The 25850-nt window shown below is 44.4% G+C and overlaps 1 protein-coding gene across 2 annotated transcripts in view; it reads right to left on the bottom strand.

Moving 5' to 3' along the window:
* Positions 1–7834, bottom strand: part of LOC121613563 (sodium/potassium/calcium exchanger 3-like) — a 98417-nt gene extending 90583 nt beyond the window's left edge. For both annotated transcript variants that reach the window (XR_006007206.1, XM_041947014.1), the window contains exon 1: positions 7533–7834. Coding sequence is in view for 1 of the 2 variants with exons in the window: in XM_041947014.1 (XP_041802948.1) it covers positions 7533–7725 (193 nt within the window). In the remaining variant the exon portion in view is untranslated. The remainder of the gene's footprint in view (positions 1–7532) is intronic.
* Between the last annotated feature and the right edge of the window lie 18016 nt (positions 7835–25850).

Here is a 25850-nt window from a genome sequence, read left to right as displayed (position 1 = left end):
TCAGTGTAAAACTACTTCAGGCCCTGAACTGCTGCTTAAAGGAAAATTCCACTTTATTGCAGCTGTAGTTTGGGCAATCATTTCTATCAGTTATGACAAAACTGATCAAAGTAGTTGCTAACGTAGTCTATTTGTTGTTGCACTAAATATTGCACATGGAATTCTAAATACCTGGAATATCCATCATTCACTTTGCATACATTATTATATTTATATTTCCCACTTTTGCTTGACTTCCTGAAGTGTTGGTAACATATTTTTATGGCAGTAATAATGTTCTAATGTAGAATTCACTTCACTTTGCTACAAAAGAGAATGTGTGATTTTAAGACTGGAAGTTTGAGCTTTGTAGTTTACAAGGATCAGAGTTAGACCTACTCGTGGCAACGTCACTGCGCTGTAACCAGATCAGTGGCAAGAAAAAAAAGAGTGGTCAGATGACCTGAGATGTTGTTAGCAAATTGAAAGTTCAGCTTAATTAATCAAAACCTTGGAGGGAAAGCTAAAGGTGAGCACACCTGAAACATCAAATAATCCCTCACTGCACAGGCAACTGTGTGTGCACATCTGCTAAATTCAGTAGTTCAAAACTGAAACTTTTTTTGCCTAATGTACCTTCAAAATACACTGGCTGACTTGGGGGTTTGTTTAAGAGTTTGTGTCTCTTGGCCCTTTGGCTTCTATTCGGCGCTGTGACCACAATCACAGATCTCAGCAATTAACTTGGTGAGTACATTGTTGTGATAAGTGATGACAAATGACACCCCAAAAAAGACCCAAATTGTTGTTTGAACTTTATTTGTTTGAACTTTTTAAGAAAAGGCCTTGTGCAGTTGATATTTAGGGTAGAGAGAATGACAAAAAGACAGAATGATCTCATAACAACTCCAATAAAATCAGAGTCTGTGCTGCCTGTCCCTTTAAGCTTGACCTCTCTCCATCCCCCCTCTTCTTTCTCCACTTGCTCTCTGACTCATGACAACCTTAACTACCATTTTCACTTCATCCACTTCTACACGGACAGGCTATGCCCTTCATCGTGCCTGTTTGCCCCAAGTCCACATCACTTTCTTCATCCTTCAGCATCTCCCTCCTCCACCTCTTTCCATGACTGCCACTGCTGTCCATCTCTATCATTTTTTGTCCATTTCGGCTCCGAGACCTCAGGCGTCATCAGCGCAAAGTGCTCCGTCTGTGCGTCTTTGCTCTCCCCTCCCATCCTCTGCTAGCGTGCAAAGAGAACGGGACCCACCCACGAGAGTTTTAAGTTATGTAATAACATCATCTGGAGACTAATGCTGTATATCAGATATACCAAGCTGCCATTAGTGGCTTCTCTATAGCATGACCATTTGTCTGACTGGTACACGCCTTTTAGGGATTGTCACAGATGGAGGATGGAGGGACTTTAGCTTGAGTACGAAGGCTCAATGATACTAAAACCTCCAGATGATAGCAACAGTAACATGTGTTTCTGTAATCCTCCTTTGTACAGTGCTTTTGTCCTGGACCTGGTTTTTACCTTGTGTTTTCAGGAGGTGAGATGTGGATGGATGAGTTAATGGGATGGTTGTTGAAATAAGGACAGATGGAGGACAAGGGAATATAAGGACAGTTGTGTGCACATCCACGTGTCGGTCCAAAGCATCATGAAGCGAAGCAAGGCATTGTGAAATATACATACACCCCAACACGTGTGTTTGTGTGTGTCCTTTGAAAGCCTCAGCGTGGCATGAGGGTTACTATCACTTGCCGTATTTCCATCAACATATTTTTATACTCACATGAGAAAAGGTTGATGGAAATGGCAAAATCTGACAGGGGAATTGCTGCCACAACTACTGCTTATCTAAATAAACAAACTCCTAATAATGACATGATAGTACTGGAGGGAAAAAACATTCATTCCCATTTTCTTTGCCATTTTTTCTTGAAATTCCGTTAAAATTTGAGATACTCTTGGATGGAAACCAAGCGATTGACATCAGAGGAGATCCTGGTTTCCCTTGTGAGAGTCCATGTCAAAATGCTGTTAATTAGCATCCAAATCCCATAATGTAATACTTAACATACCACTAGTTACTTCATTTGAAAGTAATAGTATAACAATATTACTGTTTGTGTAGAGTAAAGCTGATTAAACAAACAGAAGTGATTATACTACTTTCATGTCTCCAAAATAACTGCAGAAGTACAGTGTTATATTTGGCTATATATTACAGTGATATTATCAGCTGTAATATTAACAATATAGCCTCAGGATAACCTGGACACTAAAGAAATGTTAGTTTATCTTATTGCTGGTTTTGACGGGTATTTTGCAGATGCAGTTTTCCCATGTGCACATCTCACAGACACACTCTATACCAATGTCACTTTGTAACATTAGCATTTGTACAATAGTGTTCGTAATGTGTCTGTTCAGAATGTTGCTGTTGGTAATTGACAATTTTGTGCTGGTTTATAGTTGAACATTAGTGAGGTGGCTGCATTTTCAAACTCTGACATTTGGGATCCATACATTTCATACATCGATTTTTCTTACTAGGTTCGATTCCCCCACCGGACTGGCATTAGCCCACTGCTCCTGTGTGTTTCACTGCATGTTGCATGTGCATGTGTGTGTTTCAAAACAGTAATGGGTGAAATGCAGAGAAGAATTTCCCAGTTTAAAAGTGAATAAAATTAAAAAATTAAAAAGAAATCTACAAAATACCACAGAATATTAAAAAAGTTCAACAGTGAAAAGCAGCAAAAGACACAGCAATAAGGATGTATTGGAGCTAGTCCTGTTAAAACTTGGGCTGGGTAACAAACGTCTACCAAGTATCAAGTCACCAATCTTTGGAGCCTGAGAGCACATCAAGGTGAGAGAGACACCTGCAGAAAGCAAGAGACAGCGAGATTGCCTCACCCCTCCGGCTCGTCGAAATTTTGAGCAGACAACAGTCAATGCAATATCTGCAATATGAAATGCAAAATCTGTCCAGGGCAACGTGTCTAACCTGAGGAAACACCTCGTCAAACATAAAGCACATCTAGATACTGCACCCCCTCCTGAAGCAGCCACACCTGATGCCTGCATCCAGCGCCAAAGAAGTTGAACTGTTCATGGACAACAAGCCTTTAGTGAGGTATGAACAGCTTCATCGGCATCTTCAGGAAATTAATTAGCTGACTGGATTTTTCACTGTCTTCGTTGACATTAGCTTAGCATCTTTACTAGCATTAACACTAACACACACAAGGAAGACACAGATTACAAGAATGGGATGGGGAACTTCTAGGCCCCACTCTCTTTCAAGTAAGTAAACCTTCCACTGTTTCCTCCACTGCCTACGAGGACCAGCATGCCATTAAACCACCGACAAAGCAGCACAACAACCCTGTCATTGTCTGAGATCGAAGAAAGGCTGCCGGACTCATCGGACGAATTGAAACACATTTTAATCGCACCCAAATACTCAAGTAAGTAAATAATAATAATATTGAAATTGAAAGTTTGGACTTATTTTTTTCAACTGAAATCATACTTTTGTTAGAGAAAGTAAAGTATCAATAAAAAGGTCTGCCGCTACTGAATTTCAGGTACCAAACAGTCCGAAACACAAAGCTGTTCTATTTATGGTATGGTATGCATTATCTGAGATGCTGGAACCAGGGAATGTTTAGCACTTTTTTTCCAATTAAAGAACTGCCATAACTTAAATTATTACATCTGTAATTCAGAAAACCTAATTTTCACTATACTACAGTTTAGACAGGCTATTAGGGGCTATTTTAATTTTTATAACATCTTTCAGGGGCCATACTTATCATATACTAATTATCAGGCGCATATATAACACTAACCTCAATGACATGGCTGGAACTGCTTTTCTTTGGGCTAGGTGTTTGATATCAGATGGTAGTGATGATGATACTCGCAGCAGTTTTCCTAGTTTGGGTCAGCAGAACCGAGTCTTTGCAAGAGTCAGTTTTGAAGATAACTGCTCACAGTAGGCTGTCCCAAACAAAGAGATGCAAACTTCAGTGCATGGGAAAATCCTCAGGATGTACATATAGTTTATGGAAGTCCAGCAGATGAAGGAAGATGTACCTGGCTTTGAGCCAGCTCATTAATTTCATACCATAGGTTGTCAGGCATCAGCTGGTTCCACATTAAATGGCACAGCAAATATGTATAGGTCCTGTTGTTAACTTTTCATGTCCTGAACCTCACCACATGCCTGAAGCAGTTTTCACCCTCAGCAGCATATTCAGATGGCAAAGCAGGCTTTTGTTCTTGCACAGTAGGAAAATGCAGTGTTGCCTTTTTCCAGTTGCGCCCCCCACAGCTTTAATTTTACCTCAAATGATTTCGCATTTGAAAACAGAAAGCTGAGAATGTGGTCTGGACCTTGAATCTTGACATTCAGCTCTGGAACGTACTTGACAACGTCCACCATGAATGCCAAATCACACTGCCACTTGCTAACACAAAATTCCATGACAGGTTTTCCCTTCATCTCCATCAATTGCTTTACTTCTTCCGTCAGTTGATGAAACTGTGAGCATGTTTGCACGGATTAGCCATCACAGTTTACAATAGTAAACCAGATCTCCATATTCTGTCATTACATTATTAAGGTTCAGGCAATGTGCCCACGCTCTCTTGATACAGGACACAGTGGCAAACAACTAAATCACCTGCATCGAGACTGAGACAACTCATTTTTTTTTTGACCAAAGCAGTTAATGTTTTGTGGGTCAACCATGGGTGGGATTCCATCTATGGCCACTTCACTTCTCAAATTAAATGTAACCTTAAAAAGGTGGTATTTCATCAAGATCACTTTATTCTTTTATTTATTCTTCTCAAGACTTTTTATGTTGCATTTAAAATTTAGCAAAAAAAAAAAAAGAAAAGAAAAAGAAACCATTTTCACGAACCAGATCATGCAAAATAACCCATCAAATTCTGCACTCCTAGGCACAACTGGAAAGCCTTGAATGACTACATTGACACCACCAGTCACAGGACAACGATTCAGCAAAAAGTCTACTGAACGACAGGAGATGAAGCCAGTATCCAGGAGGGGAAGATGAGACATTGTTTGTTTGTACAGGTTGCAAAAATGTAAAATATTTCAATATCAATAGTATGTGGAGCACCCACTTTATTTTTCCAATGTTGGTAACACTTGTGGGTGCTTGTAGAAATGTTGTATATGTAGATTTCTTTTTCTTAAGTGTTTAGAAAATAAATAATTAAAGAAATAGAACTTAATTTTGTTGTCCTTTTTATGATTTATAGCATTATATCTCTGTTATTAAATAAGAACACATTTTGCAGATCTCTCTACTTCTAGCCATGATCGCGCTGTTTCCATAGAGGTACTGGACTTATATATTGCGGTGAAAATGAGCCCACAGTGAGTTAAAAATGCCCAGAAACTGCTTGGGGTTCAGAGGGTTAACTACTTCACGGGCAGGATCGTATACGACCTGGATGCCGGAGGTTCGACTGCCCAGGTTTACACACTAAACCTTCATCTTCACAAACATCTCACAAAAACAGGCAAGACATAAGGGCTCCTAACTTACAAAACTCATTGTTTTGTAAGTTAGGAACAACATTGTTTGTTGTTATGTGTAGGTCATTTGGTTGCAATCCACCTGTGCAAATACATAAAACTCAAAGCACAAACTCAAATGATCAAATTTCTTTTAACTATTAACATCTTAATACTTTCAGTCCTGCATTTTATTTAATTTCACTGCAGTTGTCTTGGGAGTACACACACACTTATGAAAACAGATGTACACCACGATGAGCACTATAACTGAGAGCACAGAAACTCATCACCAGTCTTGAGAAACCTCATGACTGTTTTCATGTGTAAAGTGCCACTGGTGGGAATGTCTTGGTTCCCAGTCACATATTTCAGAATCTGGCATTCTCATAAAGCCACTGCAATCAAGTCACTGTCTAATCCTCTGTGTGATCCCCAAAAACAGAAGATTCAGCACACTATCAGAAACAAATCAGTGAGTGCTTCAGCTGCCAATTTAGTGAACAATTACCACTATATGTAGAAAATCATACTGTGCTACAGGCAATCCCTCTGGTCAAAGACAGTTCATTTAAGATTTAAAAATCACAAAAACAACGATGGAAATATTCTGGTCCCCAGTATGTTTCTATACAGCTGCAACAGATTTGTTTACATCCTGATGAAATCACTGGACTGTCTGGTTTTGAAATTGGTAATATTCAGTAACATTAACTGACTTAATCATTAACAAGACCTACTTTGCAAACGGCTTGGATGTTTGGTGATAATACACTCAGTATCAATCTCCATAGCCAACCTCCAGCCTGCCAGGGCATTGTCTAAATCATCTTTCCAGTTAAAGAAGGCTGTCATTAAAATTGTCATTGTAATCAATGTTACCAGTCAGACTAGAAAATGACACCTCATATCCATCTTATCAGCTGTCCTCTGTTAACTGTAGCTATCAGGAGAAGGTAGAACAAGTAGATTTCTATTCAAGGGCCAATGTGTAAGATTTAGGAGGCTCTTTTGGCATAATACAGCAGAAATGTAATATAACATTGATAATTGTGGTTCATTCGTGTATAATCACCTGGAATTGCTGTGTTTTCGTGACTTCAGAATGAGCTCTTTACACCTACAGAAGGAGTGGACCCTCTTCCATCCTGTACAGCCTCATGTTTGTACAGTTTCCAAGAATGGACACTGGTACAACACTGACTCCAGAGAATGCCTTTTGCATACATTTGCGAAATACGTGGCCACCACAGGTTCTCGTACACCAATGGAAAGGGAGGGGTGATGTGAGGGGTATTCAGTTGGTTGCAATCTGCAACCTTACCACTACATGCTACTAAATCCTATTCACTGGACCTTTAAGTGATACAAGCAACACAGAACAGCATAGTCACTGATATACCATCCATTTCCAGGATTGTTATTAATAGAAACTGAGCTACAAGAACTCATTTTGTTGATTTGTTTTTTACAGCACTGATACACAAAGAGCTGCATCCCAACAAAAACTCTGATCTAATATAGCTGCGCTAATCCTAATGGGAAGTATATCGTTTCATGTCTTTGTCAGTCTGTGCAGTGGCAAGTTGCAAAATATTTACTGTCATAACTGTAGGGATGTAGTGTCTTTGTTGTTCATTAATCAATACTGATCTTACTTAGATCAGTATTGATCCATGTTTTATATTATTTCTCATGCTAACATACAGGTACATCAGTGGCAACACTTTCTGACTTTACTATACTAACATTAATCACAGTAGGGCTCATTTGTAATTCATTTAAAGATAACAAAATAAATTCATAGATATAAATACAACCAAGATTGAATGTTTCTCTAACAGCCCGTTTGCCTCCAAACTGCCTGTTGTTCCTGCTTGCCACAAACTCTGTATGGATGCTATCTTCTGCACAGTCGAAACATGTAGTTTGGGTTGGTTTCCAGTGACAGACCAAGATGTTTAAACTGCCCCTCACCTGTTTTCTGGTCCACAGACTGGAGCCCTAGAACGAGCCCCAGCAGTATCACCGCAAAGCACATCTGGAAAGCAAACAGCTCCTTTCGTTTTCTCCGCCTGGCTTTGCTCCTCCGTCTGTTCAGCATAACTCCTCCTCTGACGGCCGTCTCCGGCATCCCTTCAACCACCACGCGGGCCATGGCGCTCCTCATTCAGCGAGCGTTCCGGCGGAACCCCCGGTGGTGGCAGAGGTACAAGAAACTGAAGCGGGCCGAGGAGAGAGACGGAGAGATGCGCTGCGTGCGTACTCAGGTTATTCGACGATAGAAGATATGACTGGCTTGTGGATGTATTTGTAAAGTCAACCAAAGTGTTAAAGCCGAAACGTCCGGTCTCACATTTCAAAGTAAAGGTTTTATATTAACGTTTGGGATTTTTTTTCTAACCAAAAAAAAAAAAAAAAAAAAAAAAAGAAGAAGATTAAGCATCATTTATCTCGAAGGGAATTGTTTCTGTCCAAGATATTATTTGTACATAGTCAAACAAAGATATGTTTAACAGTCAAGGCTGGATATTATAAACTGAAAGCTGCAGCTGATGATGTGTTTTGTGTGTGAGTCACATTAATTTGGATTAATTAATTTTCCCCTCACATTGTAATATTCTTATCTGGCAGACATTTGATGCAAAAACTGATACGTAAAATAATGTTTTTTTTTAATCGGCTAGAGGAATGGTAGTTTGAAGATAATTCTTGATATACTCAAGATAATGCGTTCATTTATTTTATTTTGAAGTTTGCATTTCCGGTTCCTTGCTAACAACTCTGAGCATCTAACGCAGATTAAAGAGCTTGGTAGTAAGTGCCTCCACCGTTTCTCGTTTCTTCCTCCTCCATGGTTGGAGTTGGGGGGCTTCCTCTCATAATGATCCGGGACAGGAGTGTGGTTTCTCGCCGTGGATGTTAACTTTGGACTTAGATGTGCTGGTTCGGAGATGTCACAGACAGAGGGAGGGGCGTGTGTGTGTGTGTGTCCGTGTATACTCATGTTGTGGGGAAACAAATATGTTTACGCAGTCACATTGTGAAGACAAAATGCAAGTACCCAAAATGTAAATCATGGAATTTTAAGGTGAAGACTTGGGTTAAGCTTAGGTAAGGGTTAGGGTTAGCCAAGTAGTGGGTGTGGGTATGGTTAGGGTAAATCTCCATGTAAGTCTATGTCATGTCCCCAAAAGTGGTGGAAACGTGTTTGTGTGTGTGTGTGTGTGAGAGAGAGAGAGAGAGAGAGAGAGAGAGATTAATGAAGCGCAACTATGAGTAGAAAAGTCTGTTGTTACAATGGCTCAGTAAAAGGGCCTTTGAAGAAGAGTGCCATTCGGACTATGACCATTAAAAACAATGAGATTCATCTTTTACCCTTGAAGCAGGCACATACCCTCAAAGGCACTCTGGCTGATTGGGGTCACACCCTTTGACCTCAGATCAGATGGATGCTTTTATTCTAGACGCAGAACAGTGAAAGGAAGTTAAAAGTGAAAGGGAAGGAGAAAGTCAATAGTTCGGCCCTTGAGACCGTCACTTGAAAACGATCAGATCAGATAAGGCTTTCTATTACTGTGGAGCACATCATCTGACTACATGTGTCATGTGTTAAGTTTTAGCAGAAATCGCTCCAGCTCTTTGTTCATTTCTTGCTCTCCCACAAGATGTCTAATGATGTCACTACTGGCAGGAAGACCCGTAATACCATGTAAGAGATGGAAGGCAGTGTGGCATTAGCGAATGAGCTCCTAGATTACACCCACAGCCCCTTGGCCCTTGTTTAGACACACATACACACACGCACACTTGTTTCAGGATGGATTGGGTATAATCCTCACCCTGAGCAATAGCATGTGATGCCTATAATTCAAGACAATGACAGTGACATACCAAGTGTCCTGGATTAAACAGCAGCTACATGTGGTTTATTATATCCACAAAAAAACAAGTTTTTTTTTTGTTTCAGCACACAATTATAATTATTTATTTATCTACTTGCACTATTTGTTTGTTTACAATCTACAGAACATTTGATTTGTATGTTGACATTGTATGTTGTTGGTCATTGTTACTTAATATATATATATATATATTATTATATACACCTATTTCTGAACTACTTGTATGTACATAATAGTTATATATTTATTTTTGACTGTGTGTCTATTTCTATTTTGCTGTAAATTGCATGTGCAAGTAAATTGACAACTTCATTCCTGCTATGTGTGCACATACCTGGCCAATAAATAAAGTTCTGATTCTATTTCATACATACACATATTTAAGATTACTAATTATCCCTCTCTGTAGATAAAGAGTTTGGTCTGTACCTATATATATAAAGTGTCCTGAGACAACTTTGGTTGTGATTGGCGCGATATAAATAAAATTGAATTGAATTAATAACTTGCCCCTTTCAGGGTTATCAGTATCTCTGATGTGTGAAATTCGAGAAAAAAAAACAAAAAAAACAATCATCAGATTTTCTTCAGTTACAAACTAATGCACGGATAGTTGTTTGTACAACCCTAAAAAATGCAATCATTTGCAACTGTTTTTACCAACAACAGTTTTACACAGTGCTCCCAAGGTCATGTAGTAATATTCTTGATACAATCAGAGAGTGATGAACCTTGCCCCATCTTTGCGTATGAACAACTGGCCTTTTAAGGATGCCCCTTTCACTGACAAAGACCATGCTGATAAGACGCAAGTTTATATGCTTTAATGTATATTACGGATGGACAAGAGCATAGATGATGAAAGAAAATGCATTGGGATGAGGGTCAAGGGATGAAGGAAGGGATGGATGTGGGTCCAGGGATGATGGGATGAAGGCATGAGGGGTGAGGGATAAAGGGACAAGGGGTGAGGGATGAAGGAAAAGAGGGATGGGCTTGAGGGATGAAGGGATGAAGAGGTGAAGGTATGAGGGATCGAGGGATGAGGGTATAGAGATGACAAAGTAGGGGAAGAAGAGTAAGGGATGAGAGGATGAAGGGATGGAGTGTGATGATGGACCAGTGTGAGCTGCCGCCATGGAGACAGGATGGAGCCAGGGGAGTTGAGGCTTAGAGTGGGGGAACCGTGTCTTCAGATGTTCTCAGATTTTCAGTTAAAGCCCCAAAGGAACTTCAAGAGAAGGGCATTACTGATGTCTGCCAGTAAGTGGTGGAGGCGGCTCCAGAGCAGAATGGATGTCCAGTGTCTTCTGGATCTGGATATGATTTTATGGCAGGTGGTGGTGAAGTCGCAGGACGCTTGGCCGTTTCTGAGACCATCAGACCATCAGAGGATCTTGGAGGATGCATGACTGGCTAGTATGTAGTCATCAGTAGGTTCATGTGGACTTAGGAATGAATCTAGTCAAAGACGGGGACAGGTTAAGGTGAATTGGACTGGTTAGTATAGCTGTATAAGGGGTGGTAAGTAAGAGTCAAAGGAATGGATGAGATGTTGAGACATGGCTGCATGTCGAGATGGTTGGTAGAAGAGGATAGTGGCTGTGCAGTATAGAAGGCCAAAGAATGCTGGTAGGAACATGGATTCTGAGACTTTACCTATGAGCGGAGACAGAAAATCTGAGTGGAGAGCATGTAGCAATGAGCCAGGATTGAGAACAATTAAAAGCCAATGGAAGGGGTTTCATCTGTGAACAGGTGGATGTCTTCCTTGCTTGGTGACATGGTTGTCATAAAAGGAAGAGATCAGTGGGGATAGAACTGGTGCCGTGGCTTTAGCTCTGTCTTGCATGCAGTGGAATAGTTGTAGTTGTTATTATTATTATTATTATTATTATAAGTAATTCTTAACAGGAATGGCCTTTTGTTCAAACATACCTAAAACAATCCATGCTTAAATTGTACATAAAAACAACCTCATATCACTTTGTAAATACTGTCATCCCCCTCTTTATATACTGTATATAGGGCAGGTGTAAGGATTTGCGTGTTGTTTGCATCTTGTTTTAATTTGTACACACTATTTAACAGAATATAATGTTAAACAATAGGTATACCTTACCTAAGCTTAACCCAAGTCTTCACCTTAAATAGCTTCTTTCCAAATGTGAGGGTAGAACATTCATAATCTCATGTCTGTGAATTAACTACAGAGCTGTAAGTGTTTTCTCAATCTCCTCCTGACTCCAGCTCTGTACTTAAAACACAAACATGACAGTAATATTCATCTTCTCATCTCACTCTCGAAAAGAACATGCTCTGTCCTTTAAAGGATGTCCGAGATAGCACAATGATGTTCAAAGACGGAAAAGGCTAAATTATCTGTAAATAAAAATCCAAACAAAATTATCTTAAACCCAAGCAGCTCGTTTGGATCTGACAGTCTTTGGTCTGGCAAACTAACTTGAGCTTGAAGCTATCTACATGACAACGACGACACAGGCAGATATATTTTGATTGAGACATCACTCTTAAATCATGCCATGAGAACTCGTTGGCCACTTGTCGAGAGTTACACTCTTTCAGTTAGACTCTTTCAGCTGAACTGCACTCAACCCAGCTGACTACACATCAAGAAGGTTGTTTTTGGAGCTGACATGTCGCCAATGTTCAGGGTTTGTGCTAGATCTTATGTGTTAGATCCAGTTGGCTTCAAATGTGTAAAAACTCTTGCCATAGTTGTTCACATAGCCAAGGACCACCTTTGAGTCAGTCCAATAATATTCTTGCAAGTTTTAACTTTCAAGCTCCTTTTGAAGACATTAACGCAGACTGAAGTCACAGCTGATGACAATTCTAGTCTTGGTATTGTTGTCAGCGTGGTAGGGGCTGTAGACTCTAGAAGGAGGAAAGAAGGTGGAAGGAGAGGGAAGGAGAAAAATGGTCCAATTAACCCAAACTCTTATCAAGTGTTATGAAGCTTGAATGCCATACCACCAAATAGTAATACTTTGTGGTATATTATGGTTACACAATGTAGGTTATAATCCCCATGAATTCAGGGTTACTAAACTCAGTTAGAGGTGTAATCTCACACCAGAATAGAAGGTGGCGCAGCTACCTGGTGTCTCTATGTCAGAGCACGTTTTCAGTGTCTCGTCTTTTTTTGGTCCCGACGTCGTCCTGAAAGGCTGCTCCTAACGAGCTTACATACATAGAGAGGGGTGAGGCCACCCACCTGAATATAAAAGGTGTGCACAGTGCAATCAGCGTGTTGAAACCTGTCACAGCGCTACGCAGTGACAGGGAGGGAGGCAATGTCTGGTTACACATGCATTTGTTACTTCCAGGCTGGATTATTGCAATTCCTTACTATCGGGCTGTCCCCCCACTCTCCAGTTAATCCAGAATGCTGCAGTACATGTTCTGACAAAAACGAGGAAAATACATCTCCGATGTATTGCTCCACACTGGCTCCCTGTAAAATCCAGAATAGAATTTAAAATCCTTCTCCTTACCTACAAAGTATTAAATGGTAAGGCACCATCTTATCTTATAGAGCGCATAGAACCCTGTTACCCCAGTAGAACATTGTGATCCCAGAATGCAGGCTTACTGGTGGTTCCTAAAGTCTCTAAAACCAGAATGGGAGCCAGAGCCTTAAGCTATCAGCTCCTCTCCTGTGGAACCATCGTCCAGCTATTGTCTGGGAGGCAAACACCCTCTCTACATTTACGAGCAGGCTTAAAACTTTCCTTTTTGATAAAGCTTACAATTCAGGCTGGCTCAGGCTTGTCTTGGACCAGCCCCTAGCTATGCTGCCATAGGATTAGGCTGCCGGGGGACTTCCAATGACACACAGAGCTTCTCTGTTTATCTCTCCCTCTCCCCCCTCCATCTGTATGTATTCCTGTCCTACCAAGGCACATTAATGGCTTTCTCCCCGGAGTCTTTGTGCTTTCTCGTCTCGCAGGTCCGAGTGGAGAGCTGCTGAACCCGGCCTATTGATTAGAGTTGGATCTCCTGCCGTGGCCCTGCCAGACATCCACTGCAACTTGCTAGCTGTGTGATCAGTTGAAAGACTGCACTCATGCATCTTTGCTTATTGCTCCTCTTAGATCCCTCCTCGCTCCTTGGAGCAGAAATAAGAGCTTTGGGACGGCTGACAAGACGGCAGACCAGATGTACTTTTGGTTACTGGTTACTTCTGGTTTGAGCGAGGATCAAGGAGTGAGGAAATGACAATTAAGAGAAATGAGATGCACCCATAGAGCTGCTAGCTGTTAGCATTCGGCCATATGACCTCCGAAGGGAGTTCTCGCACCTGCGATAACTGTGTACATCCCCCCCTCGGCCAATGCTGCGATTTCAACCACGCTTCCCTGTCTTCAGCTCTCCCCACCTTCACCCAGTATGTCACACCAGAGACAGTGAAACATTGGACTTACTTACGTAAGCACAAAGGATGTTTACAATTCTTCACCCCTCCCCTCAGTGGGCCAGTCTGACCACAACCTGGTTCGTCTGCTACCAGGCTGTTCATCTGCAGGGGAACAATGTCAGAGGGGTTTGGAGAGGCCTGAAAACAATCTCAGCCACCTCCAGAAGTTCTCTGGTGATACATCATTGGACATGTATCACAGGGGATCGAGCTGGAATACAGAGAAGTCGTCAACAACTTTGTCGACTGGTGTGGACTGAACCACTTGCACATCACCGCCAGCAAGACCAAGGAGATGGTGATACTGAGCATCCGGGGGTGGGGTTACAAAAACCTGGGTGTGCCCCTCAACAAAAAACTGGACTGAACCACCAACACAGATGCCCTGTACAGAAAGGGTCTGTTTAACTCCTGAAGTTAACAGACAACAGACTAGTCATCAGCCTCATCCAAGGTGGTGATGAGATGCCATACAGAAGGGAGGTCAAACAGCTGGTCCTCTGGTTCATGCTGAGTGCAAATAGCTAACCATTTAGTTAAGCATGTGTGTACTTAAATGTTAAGTTCACAGAAATTGCAGGTGAAGGTGGAGGTGAAGGTGGACAAAGTGCAGTGTGCAGTGGCTCATAGTCCTCACAGTCTCTCACTCCAGTGAGGGGCTGCTGGGGGTAATAATAGCTCTGACAGCCCTGGGGAAAAAGCTGTTCCTCAGTCTGTTGGTTGAGGTCTAGATATTCCTGTACCACTTTCCTGATGGAAGTTGTACAAACAGTCTGTGGCCCGGATGGCTGGGGTCCGTGACGATGGATCTTGTCCTCTTCCTGACCCGGCCTGCATATATAGAGTCTAGGTCAGGAAGGGGGCATCCCATGATGCCCTGTGCAGTTTTAACCACCCGTGCCAGTTGTTTCCTCTCCTGTGCCATGCAGCTGCCATACCACACTGTCACACTAAGGCAGAGGATACTTTCAGTTGTGGCCCTGTAGAAGTTGACGAGCAACCGAGAGGAGAGTCCAGCCCGTTTCAGTTTCCTGAGGAAGAAGAGCCTTTGTTGTGCCTTCTTCACCAGGTGGGAGGTGTTCATGGACCAGGAGAGATCAGATGTGATGTGGAGGCCCAGGCACATGATGACGCTCCACCGCTTCTTCGTCCATGAGGAGGGGGGCGTGATCTTTCTGGACCTCCTGAAGTCAACAATGACCTCCTTGGTCTTCCCTGTGTTCAGCACCAGGTTGTTTGCTGAACACCACTGGGTGAGCTGGTGTATCTCCTGTCTGTAGTGGGTCTCTCTGTTATCTGAAATGAGACCCACTACTGTAGTGTTGTCCGCAAACTTCACAATTGTGTTGGTGGGGTGGATGGCAGCACAGTTGTGAGTAAACAGAGTAAAGAGGGCTGGGCTGAGCACACAACCCTGTGGTGTGCCCGTGCTGAGGACCAGTGGGGATGATGTAGTGTTCCCTATTCTCACCACCTGAGGCCTGTTGGTGAGAAAGTCTCTGATCCAGTGGCACAGTGACGCAGGCAGACCCACTGCGTGTAGCTTCAGCACCAGCTTGTCTGGGATGACGGTGTTGAAAGCTGAGCTAAAGTCTACAAATAGCATCCTGACGTAGGTGTTGGGCTGCTGCAGGTGGGTCAGGGCTGTGTGTGGACCGATTCCCTCTGTAGGCAAACTGAAGGCTGTCTAGGTCCAGAGCAACAGGCCGGTAATCATTCAGGCAGGCGATGGATGTCTTCTTAGGTACCGGAATGATGGTGGAGGACTTGAGGCACTCAGGAACCATAGACAGCTGCAGGGACAGATTGAAGATGTCCAGGAACTCCTGGTAGCTGGTCAGTGCATGTTCTCAAAGTCTGGCCTGACACCTTATCCGGTCCTGCAGCTCTGCAGGTGTTGATCCTCCTCAGGGTGAATGTCACCTGGTACTGCTGCAGGACGAGGGGCTGGTGCTGCTCCTCCAGCCGGGGTAGGTGTATGGCTTCTCTGCTGCCTGATGTGTTGAAGCAGGCAAAGAAGCTGTTTAATGTGTCAGGCAGGGTGGGGTTGTGGCTTGTAGTCCATCATGGTTCTGATGCCTCACCACATGTTCTGGGGGTTGTTGTTATTTGAAGTCTTCAAAATCTTTAATTTTGTCTTCGTACCGGAGCTTGGCCTGCTTAATTCCTTTCTTCAGCTCTGCTCGAGCCCTGCTATAAGCCAGCCTGTCTCCAGCTCTGTAGGCAGTATCCCAGGCTTTCAGCAGGAACCGCACAGTGCTTTTCAGCCATGGTTTCTGGTTAAGACCATTGATGGTCTTAACAGGGAGGACAGCATCAGTGCAGAACTGAACATCAGACAATACAGATGATGTATATTCCTCTAGGTCTGCCTCTTCTCTGAACACAGTCCAGTCTGTCAGCTCACAGCAGTCCTGAAGTACAGAGGAGGCCTCCTCAGTCCATATCTGTACTGTCCTGGTGGTCAGCTTTGTTCTGCAGGCCAGAGGCTTGTAGGCAGGAATGAGTTTCACTGAGATGTGCAGCCTTGTCAGCAGCAGGGATGTTTCAGTAAACCTGATCCAAAGTGTTACTGTCTCTCGTAGGAAAGTTTATGTATTTTGAAATTTGGGAAACACCACTTTCAGTTCAACGTGATTAAAGTCCCCCACCACAATCAAAGCCGCCTCCGGGTTGTCGTTCATCTGCCCGGTGATAAGGCAGTACAGCTCCTCTAATGCTAACTTAGCGTTAGCCCGTGGTGGGATATAGGCGGCCACAATAACAACGGACGAGAGTTCTCCAACAAGTTTGAATGGTCGCCATTTCACCTCCAGGTATTCCAAATCAAGAGAGCAGAATGTGCTGATGGTGCGTGTGGCTGTACACCAGGCATTGTGTACATACAGCGCCAAGCCTCCGCCTCTGCTCTCACCTGAAGCTGCAGACCTGTCAGCCCAGAACAGAGAGCGCCCCGCTACCTCCACCGCTGGGTCCAGGATGTTGTCGTCCAGCCAGGTCTCTGTGACAACGGTAACAGAGCTGTCCATCCGGCGAGAGACCTAGCATTTGTGAGGAAGAGACTGGGGAGAGCCGGTCTGTGAGGGTTAGCTTGTAGCCTAGCACGCAAGTCGGCTCTTTTGCCCCGGTGGTGGGCTCTGGGTCCGTAGCAGCTCCGGTGGAATAAAGTTTAGTTTAGGGGGTGAGTGGAGTCAGAACTGTACTCCAAAGTTCAACAGTTCAGACCTACCATACTGTATCAGAGCTTCCAAAAGAGTGGTGAACGTGGAAATGAGTAAAAACTAACAACAACGTAAACACGGGAGCTACGAGCCGCAGCCATCTTGTAAATAGAGAGGGCCGAAGCCAAGGCCCCTGACCACTGTCCCCTATCAACAATATCACTTCTGCTTTGGAAACCTTCAGGTTTCTGGGATCCACCTTCTCCCAGGACCAAAGGTGGACTTCAAACATAACTTCAATCATCAAGAAGGCACAACAGAGGATGTATTTCCTGCAACAGCTCAAAAAGTTCCTACCTCAACATCTGCTGATCCAGTTCTACACAGGAATAATCAGTCTGTTCTATCAACATCCATCATCATCATCATCTGCCACCAAACAGAACAAGAGCAGACTATTTGGTAAAATACTGCATTTACATTGATTACAGTGATAATAATGCAATGATATAATATATAATATAATGACACTCACAGGGGGCATTTTTCTTTTCATTGAGTAATTTTACTTTTAATACTTTATGTACATTTTCCTGATTACATTCTCTTACTTGAGTAAGATTTTCAATGCAGGACTTGTACTTGACACAGAGTTTTTTATGCTTATGGTATTAGTACCTTAATTTATGGATCTGAATACTTCCTCCACCACTGGCCATATGTGTACACATTGTGTTGGGATCTTCATAAGTGATTTCAGTTTCAGCATAACAACATCCAAATCAGCTTAATTCACTAATACAGAGAACAACTTTTTTTAATGGTGGATATGACAAACTTTCACAAGGTCCATGTGCAGTTTGCCTATAGTTCTTCCTCTGAATTTGAGTTTTGAACGACATATCTTGTCAGTGTTATGTGATTAAGAGATTAAAAAAATACCACTGGTCTCAATTGCATCTGTTGCAACTGACAATGCTTAAACTTCTTAATGTTACATGATTTCTGGCAATTCACAAACAAACAAAAACTGCCTACTGGATTGGAAATATTTTTAAGCCAAAAATGTGTGTGTGTGCATGTGTGTGTGTGTATATATATATATATATATATATATATATATATATACAAATGAGAATTGGCCAAGAAGTGTAGATTTTTCACTCTCCTCCCTCTGTTTCAAACATATACACACTATACCTATCCTCCCTCTATGCACACTCTACACACTTACATACACATGGACACACACTGCCTTTGTAGTGTGATGTTATACCTACCTTTGATGTGTTGTTGGTCCAGGCATTGTACTGTAAATCGTTCCAGGATTCCTTGTTTATCCCTTTCTGCATGGACCATTGAAGTTGCTCCTCGCCTCTTTTGATCATCAGGGATTTGTTTGTGATAGTTAAAAGGATTTTTTTAAATAGAAGATTTTGTGTGCTTGAAATTCATTACATGAGACACAGAAGACTGTCCCATCCTCACTGACAGGGACACTCTTGGTTCAGTCTGTTTTCTGTAGTCCATAGACCACAAAATTATTTATGATAAGTTGAAACATAAAAGAAAAATGTACAACACATCATCTACAAAACATCTGCTCTATCAATAGAAAGCTGGTCTAAGCAACAATGTCTTTTAGTTTAATTCCTAGTTGTACCGAAGAGTAAAGCATAAGGAGTGAAATGTCTGATGTGCTATTTCCCCCAGGTAGTTCAGGTCATTACATTAAGAATTCTAGTCTTCAGAATGACTAAATTCAAGAAGGTTATAGATGAAACCTGTTTATTACAGTGGTTGCCAAAGTGGGGTCTTAAAAGATTCAAATAACAGGATATAAACTATAAACAGGACTACAGTGTATTTGAAATACTATATAGATGACAATTATTGTAGATACTATGATGATTGATGACAATTTCTGGTGCTCCGACAAGACTTTATGTAACATGCTATATATATATATATTTATTGTAGGTGAAATGAAATGGTGGGGTGGTGGTCCCTCTATTTAAGAAGGGGGACCGGAGGGTGTGCACCAACTATAGGGGGATTACACTCCTCAGCATCCCTGGTAAAGTCTATTCCAGGGTACTGGAGAGGAGAATTCGACCGACAGTTGAACCTCGGATTCAGGAGGAACAATGCGGTTTTTGTCCTGGTCGTGGAACACTGGACCAGCTCTCCACCCTCCGCAGGGTGCTCGAGGGTTCATGGGAGTTTGCCCAACCAGTCCACATGTGTTTTTTGGATTTGGAGAGGGCATTTGACCGTGTCCCTCGTGGCATTCTGGGGGAGGTGCTTCGGGAGTATGGAGTCTGGGGCCCTTTACTACGGGCTGTCCGGTCTCTGTATGACCGGAGCAGGAGCTTGGTTCGCATTGCCGGCAGTAAGTCAGACCTGTTCCCAGTGCATGTTGGACTCCGGCAGGGCTGCCCTTTGTCACCGGTTCTGTTCATTATTTTCAACGACAGAATTTCTAAGCGCAACCAAGGGCCGGAGGGAGTTTGGTTTGGGGACCACAGGATCTCATCTCTGCTTTTTGCGGATAATGTTGTCCTGTTGGCTTCTTCAAACCAGGACCTCCAGCATGTGTTGGGGCGGTTTGCAGCCGAGTGCGAAGCGGCTGGGATGAGAATCAGCACCTCCAAGTCCGAGGCCATGGTTCTTGACCGGAAAAGAGTGGCTTGCCCCCTCCAAAAACTACAGTTGAGGATAATGGGAATGCAACTTTTGTAGGTATTTGGTCAAAAACAAAAAGTAGTGAACAAATTAAACTTTAACCTGATGATAAATCTAGATTAAAAATCAGTGCACCACCAACATTACTAAGAACTAGTGGGGTCACTAAAAAAATTAAAAAAACCTGATGGTGGCACTATAGGTTTATTGCCTTAAGGCATGATAATGGGAGGACATTTGTGTTAGTAAGGATAATGTTCTGCTTGTGGTGTGGTGTGTGTGTATGTGAGGCTGGGGGTTGGGTTTTGTGTGTGCTCTCTCTGACAGTATCGGTGTGGCTTGCGGGTTGAAGGAGGAGCTGGCTGCACACACCTGTGCCTGATCTTCATCAGGAGCTTACTTAAGGCGGGCCCGCCAGTGTTCTCGCTGCCAGATTGTCACCGCTTTGTGGTGTAGTGCCTCAGAGAATTTTCGATTGCGATTTCCTATACTTACCTGTGTTTTCTATGTTCAGGATCCAGCTCGTTACCCTCAAGCCACCCAGCACCTGTACCAGTCAGCTCGAGCCACCGCTGTGCCACACAGCCCACCTTCCTCGCCGCCTGCTTGCTTGCCTCCCCAGTCTTCCCTGTGTCTGGAGACACCACCTCTACCTACGCTTCCCCCCTAACCGCTGCCTCAATAAACCTTCACCTTCACCTAGTCACCTTTCCAACGTCTGTTTGTCTGCATTTGGGTCCAGCTCCCTAGCCTCGTCACAGAACAATCTGGCCAACTATGGACCCAGCAGACCAAGACGCTCTTCAGCAAGCCCTCACCACCCAAGGAATATTGCTTGGAAGGCATGACCGATTACTCGCTGATGTCATGAGCTCCCTGCAGGATTTGAATTCCAGCAGGGCCTCAATTGCCTCTCAGCTGTCCACTCAGACTCCCCCAGTAGCAGTGAGTAACCCTGCCCCCACTCCAGCCGAAACACACCCGTCCTCAGCAGTTAAGGAACCTTTTGTTCCTCCCCCAGAGCATTATTCAGGCGATGTAGGCTCATGTGGCTGCTTTCTTTTACAGTGCTCTTTGGTTTTCGATCAGAAACCTTCTAGTTATCCTTCTGAAAAATCTCGCATAGCGTATATAATTAATTTACTTAGAGGGAAAGCGGGTCAGTGGGCAACTGCATTGTGGGAGGGTAGATCCAGTATCCTAGAGTCCTATGGTTCTATTATCTCCGAGCTACGCAGAGTGTTTGACCATCCCATCCAGGGCCGGGAAGCAGAAAAACGTCTGCTGTCCCTACATCAGGGGTCCTCATCTGTTGCTAGCTTCTCCATAGATTTCCGTATCTTAGCCGCAGAGTGTGGGTGGGACACCAGGGCATTACAAGCAGTTTTTGTTAAAGGGCTCTCCGATGATGTAAAGGACGAATTAGCTACTCGGGATGAGCCTAACTCATTAGACGAGCTTATCTCCTTGGCTATCAGGGTAGACAACCGGCTGAGGGAAAGAAGCAGAGAGAGAACCAGCAAGGCCCGAGTGACTGCCTGCCCCTTCCCCCCCTCCTCCCCAATCTCTGGCTCTTACAAGTTCCCCAGTCAGTCCCTCTAGTCCTGGCAGAGTCCCCTCTCTCTGTTGAGGAACCCATGCAGGTTGGACGAGCTTGTCTAACCCCGGATGAACGTAAACGGCGGATGCAAGCCAGACTCTGCCTCTACTGTGGCCTGGCGGGACATTTTATCGCCTCTTGCCCCCAGACACCAAAAGGCCGGGCTCACCAGTGATCGAGAGCGCCCTGGTGAGCCAGACGACGTCCCAGCTCAGCTCTCCTCCTCAAGTAAGTGTGCCTGCCTCTCTTGCCTGTGTAGGTGTAACCCTCCCATTCCAAGCCTTAGTGGATTCTGGAGCAGATGAAAATTTCATTGACTGTGAATTAGGTACTCAGCTGCAAATCCCTCTCGAGCCTCTGGTCAAGCCCCTGATTGCTAATGCACTAGATGGCAAGCTCTTAGCCACGGTGACTCACCGCACAGAGCCGGTGTCGCTAACTATTTCTGGCAACCACCATGAGAAAATTCAGCTGCATGTTCTGCCCTCTCCCATCACTCCAGTGGTTCTAGGTCTGCCGTGGTTAAAACTGCATAACCCCCATATAGATTGGCAGACATCTTCCATCATCAGTTGGAGTGTACACTGTCACTCCTACTGTCTCCACGCTGCCGTCCCTACCTCCAGCTCCCCCCAGTCTCCCCCACCAGCTCCACCTGATCTATCTAATGTTCCACCTGAGTATCATGACCTGGCAGCTGTTTTCAGTAAAGATCTGTCTCTCCCTCCCCACCGACCCTACGATTGTGCTATAGACCTCCTCCCAGGTGCCAAATACCCCGTTAGCCGTCTCTACAACCTGTCCCGTCCCGAGAAAGAAGTCATGGAGCAATATATTAACTCATCTCTGGCAGCAGGTCTAATCCGTCCCTCTTCCTCCCCACTTGGAGCTGGCTTTTTCTTTGTTGAGAAAAAGGACAAAACTCTTCGCCCATGCATTGACTTCCGAGGGTTAAATGACATCACTGTGAAGAACAAATATCCTCTCCCCCTTATCAATCCCTCTTTTGAACCCTTATGTCATGCCAGAGTTTTCTCCAAGCTCGACCTCCGCAATGCATACCATTTGGTCCGGATTCGTGAAGGAGATGAATGGAAGACAGCATTTAACACCCCGTTAGGCCACTTTGAATATCTGGTGATGCCATTCGGTCTCACCAATGCGCCTGCGGTCTTCCAAGCCCTAATCAATGATGTCCTCCGAGACATGTTAAACCATTTTGTTTTTGTTTATCTCGATGATATTCTCATCTTTTCCCGCACACAGGAAGACCACGTCCAGCATGTCCGCCTGGTTCTGCAGCGCCTCCTGGAGAACAGGTTATATGTAAAGCCAGAGAAGTGTGAATTTTATCAGTCGGCAGTCAGTTTCCTGGGCTACATTGTGGCACAAGGTCAGCTTAAACCAGATTTAGCCAAGATAAGAGCAGTAGCAGAGTGGCCAACACCCTCCTCTCGCAAACAACTGCAGCGCTTTCTTGGTTTTGCCAATTTTTATCGCAGGTTCATTAGAAATTACAGTAAAGTAGCAGTCCCTCTGACTTGACTCACTTCCTCTAATGTCCCATTCACATGGCCTGCTGAAGCAGAACAGGCTTTTCTTCAACTCAAGACATTATTTACCAGTACTCCGGTGCTCCTCCACCCTGATCCTTCCAGACAGTTTGTGCTGGAAGTGGATGCCTCGGAGTTAGGAGTGGGGGCTGTCTTCTCTCAGCGAGATCCAGAGACTAATAAACTTCATCCCTGTGCTTTTTTCTCCAGGCGACTCTCTGCTGCAGAACAAAACTATGATGTTGGTAATTGGGAACTGTTGGCTATTGTGTTGGCATTACAGGAGTGGAGACACTGGCTGGAAGGAGCTGAACACCCTTTTCTCATCTGGACAGAGATAAGAATCTGGCTTACCTTCATTCTGCCAAACGTCTCAATTCCCGTCAAGCTTACTGGTCCCTGTTCCTTAGCCGCTTTAATTTCATGCTCTCATATCGCCCAGGTTCTCGTAATCTCAAACCTGATGCTCTCTCTCGCCAGTTCTCCCCAGATTCATCTTCACAGGAGTCAGTACCCATCCTTCCCTCCTCTTGTTTTGCGGGAGCAGTGCAGTGGGAGATTGAGTCCGTGGTCAGAGCAGCCCAACAGACCCACCCTGATCCTGGTGGTGGCCTGGCTAATCGTTTATTTGTTCCCGAGACGGTTTGCTCCCGAGTGTTGCAATGGGGACATGCGTCTACACCTGCCATCCAGGGTTTCAGCGAACCCTTCAATTCCTCCAGCAGCGTTTCTGGTGGCCGGGCATGACACAGGGCACTAGGGAGTTTGTGGCTGCCTGCTCTGTCTGTGCCCGAGGTAAAGCCTCTCATCGTCCTCCAGCTGGTCTGCTACATCCTCTACCCATCCCGAGCCGTCCTTGGTCACATATTGCCATGGACTTCATCACTGGTCTACCACCATCTGGAGGTAACACTGTCATCCTCACTATAGTAGACCGTTTCTCTAAATCTGTTCATTTTGTCCCTCTCCCTAAGTTACCCACTGCTCTAGAGACTGCAGACCTTCTTGTGTCACAAGTTTTCAGGATTCACGGTATCCCAGTGGACATTGTTTCTGACCGAGGCCCCCAATTTACCTCTCAAGTGTGGCAGGCTTTTTGCAGAGCTATCGGAGCGACCTCCAGTCTAACTTCTGGTTACCATCCTCAATCTAACGGCCAGACAGAGCAGGCCAACCAGGATTTAGAAGCAGCCCTCCGGTGGGTCTCTGCCAGACATCCCTCTTCATGGAGTATCCAGCTGCCATGGATTAAATATGCCCACAACTCCCTCATCAGCTCGGCCACAGGTATGTCACCATTCATGGCAGCTAACGGTTTTCAACCACCTCTGTTCCCCACCCAGGAGCGTGAGGTAGCAGTGCCCTTGGTCCGTGCTCACCTCCGCCGAGTTCAAGAGGTGTGGAAAGCCACCCGAGCAGCACTCACTCGCTCTGTCCGGCGCAACCAGATGCTGGCGGACAAACATCGCACTCCAGCCCCTCAGTACCAGCCTGGTCAGAAGGTATGGCTATCCACACGGGACCTCCCCCTGCAGGTGGAGTCACGGAAGCTTGCACCCCGCTATGTTGGTCCTTTTGAAGTACAGAGGGTAATTAACCCATCCGCAGTGAGACTGAAGTTACCTGATTCTATGAACATTCACCCAACATTCCATGTGTCTCTGCTAAAGCCTGTGTCCTCCAGCTCCCTTAGCCCTCCGGCCGAACCCCCTCCTCCCGCCCTGACCATTGATGGCCATCCTGCCTTCGTGGTGCACAAGATCTTGGATGTGAGGCGTCGGGGGCGTGGTTTTCATGCAGGCTTGCGGGTTGGAGGAGGAGCTGGCTGCACACACCTGTGCCTGATCTTCATCAGGAGCTTACTTAAGGCGGGCCCGCCAGTGTTCTCGCTGCCAGATTGTCACCGCTTTGTGGTAGATCGTATGCTAGTGCCTCAGAGAATCTTCGATTGCGATTTCCTATACTTACCTGTGTTTTCTATGTTCAGGATCCAGCTCGTTACCCTCAAGCCACCCAGCACCTGTACCAGTCAGCTCGAGCCACTGCTGTGCCACACGGCCTACCTTCCTCGCCGCCTGCTTGCTTGCCTCCCCAGTCTTCCCTGTGTCTGGAGACACCACCTCTACCTACGCTTCCCCCCTAACCGCTGCCTCAATAAACCTTCACCTAGTCACCTTTCCAACGTCTGTTTGTCTGCATTTGGGTCCAGCTCCCTAGCCTCGTCACACGTGGACCACTATAGAAAATTGCAGATGAACATTATAGACACACAGCTAACAATACACTGTCTGGCCATGTTGACCTAATCTTGTTGTTTGATAGGTGGTGAGATAGATGGTTAGCTGCTGAGACTATGTGCTGCAGGGAGGTGGATGCCTTCTTGGTAACTTCAGACCAAACATAACATGCCTGACACTGCAACCAAGGTTTGACATTAAAATGAATCACAATCACAAAGTGTCTTACTATAGAAACATTTTACGAAGTTCAGATCAGTTATAAATCCAACAGAAACTGCATGTGGCAGCAGCAAGACTCTAACTGCAGTAACTGCAGTTCTCTTACCATGTTTATGAGATTGTTATGCCCCAGTCTTGGGGAACCTTTGACAAGGGACACACCCGCTCCTCGTTCACACATCCATTAGGACACACACACACACACACACACACACACACACACACACACACACACACACCTAGGAGAGAGGGGAAAACTGAAACAAACAGACAAAACTAAAATATGAACCACAGGGTCATAACAGAGATGTCTCAGAAATAAACAAATTTTAAGTGTGAATATGACTTGTGACTTGTGACTAACTTTGTCTCGATTTAAAATAATCTCAGCCTGAAAAATGGTAAACAAAACATCTTTGCTGGTTTCAGACTGTCCTGTGTTAAAATGTGAGTGCTGTGCAGGATTTAGGGCCGACTGCCTTACCCTTGGT

The sequence above is a fragment of the Chelmon rostratus genome, chromosome 11 (assembly GCF_017976325.1).
Source record: "Chelmon rostratus isolate fCheRos1 chromosome 11, fCheRos1.pri, whole genome shotgun sequence".
NCBI classification, from domain to species: Eukaryota; Metazoa; Chordata; class Actinopteri; order Chaetodontiformes; family Chaetodontidae; genus Chelmon; species Chelmon rostratus.
Note: the sequence above shows the minus strand (reverse complement) of the source record. Positions and strands in the feature narration are given on the sequence as shown.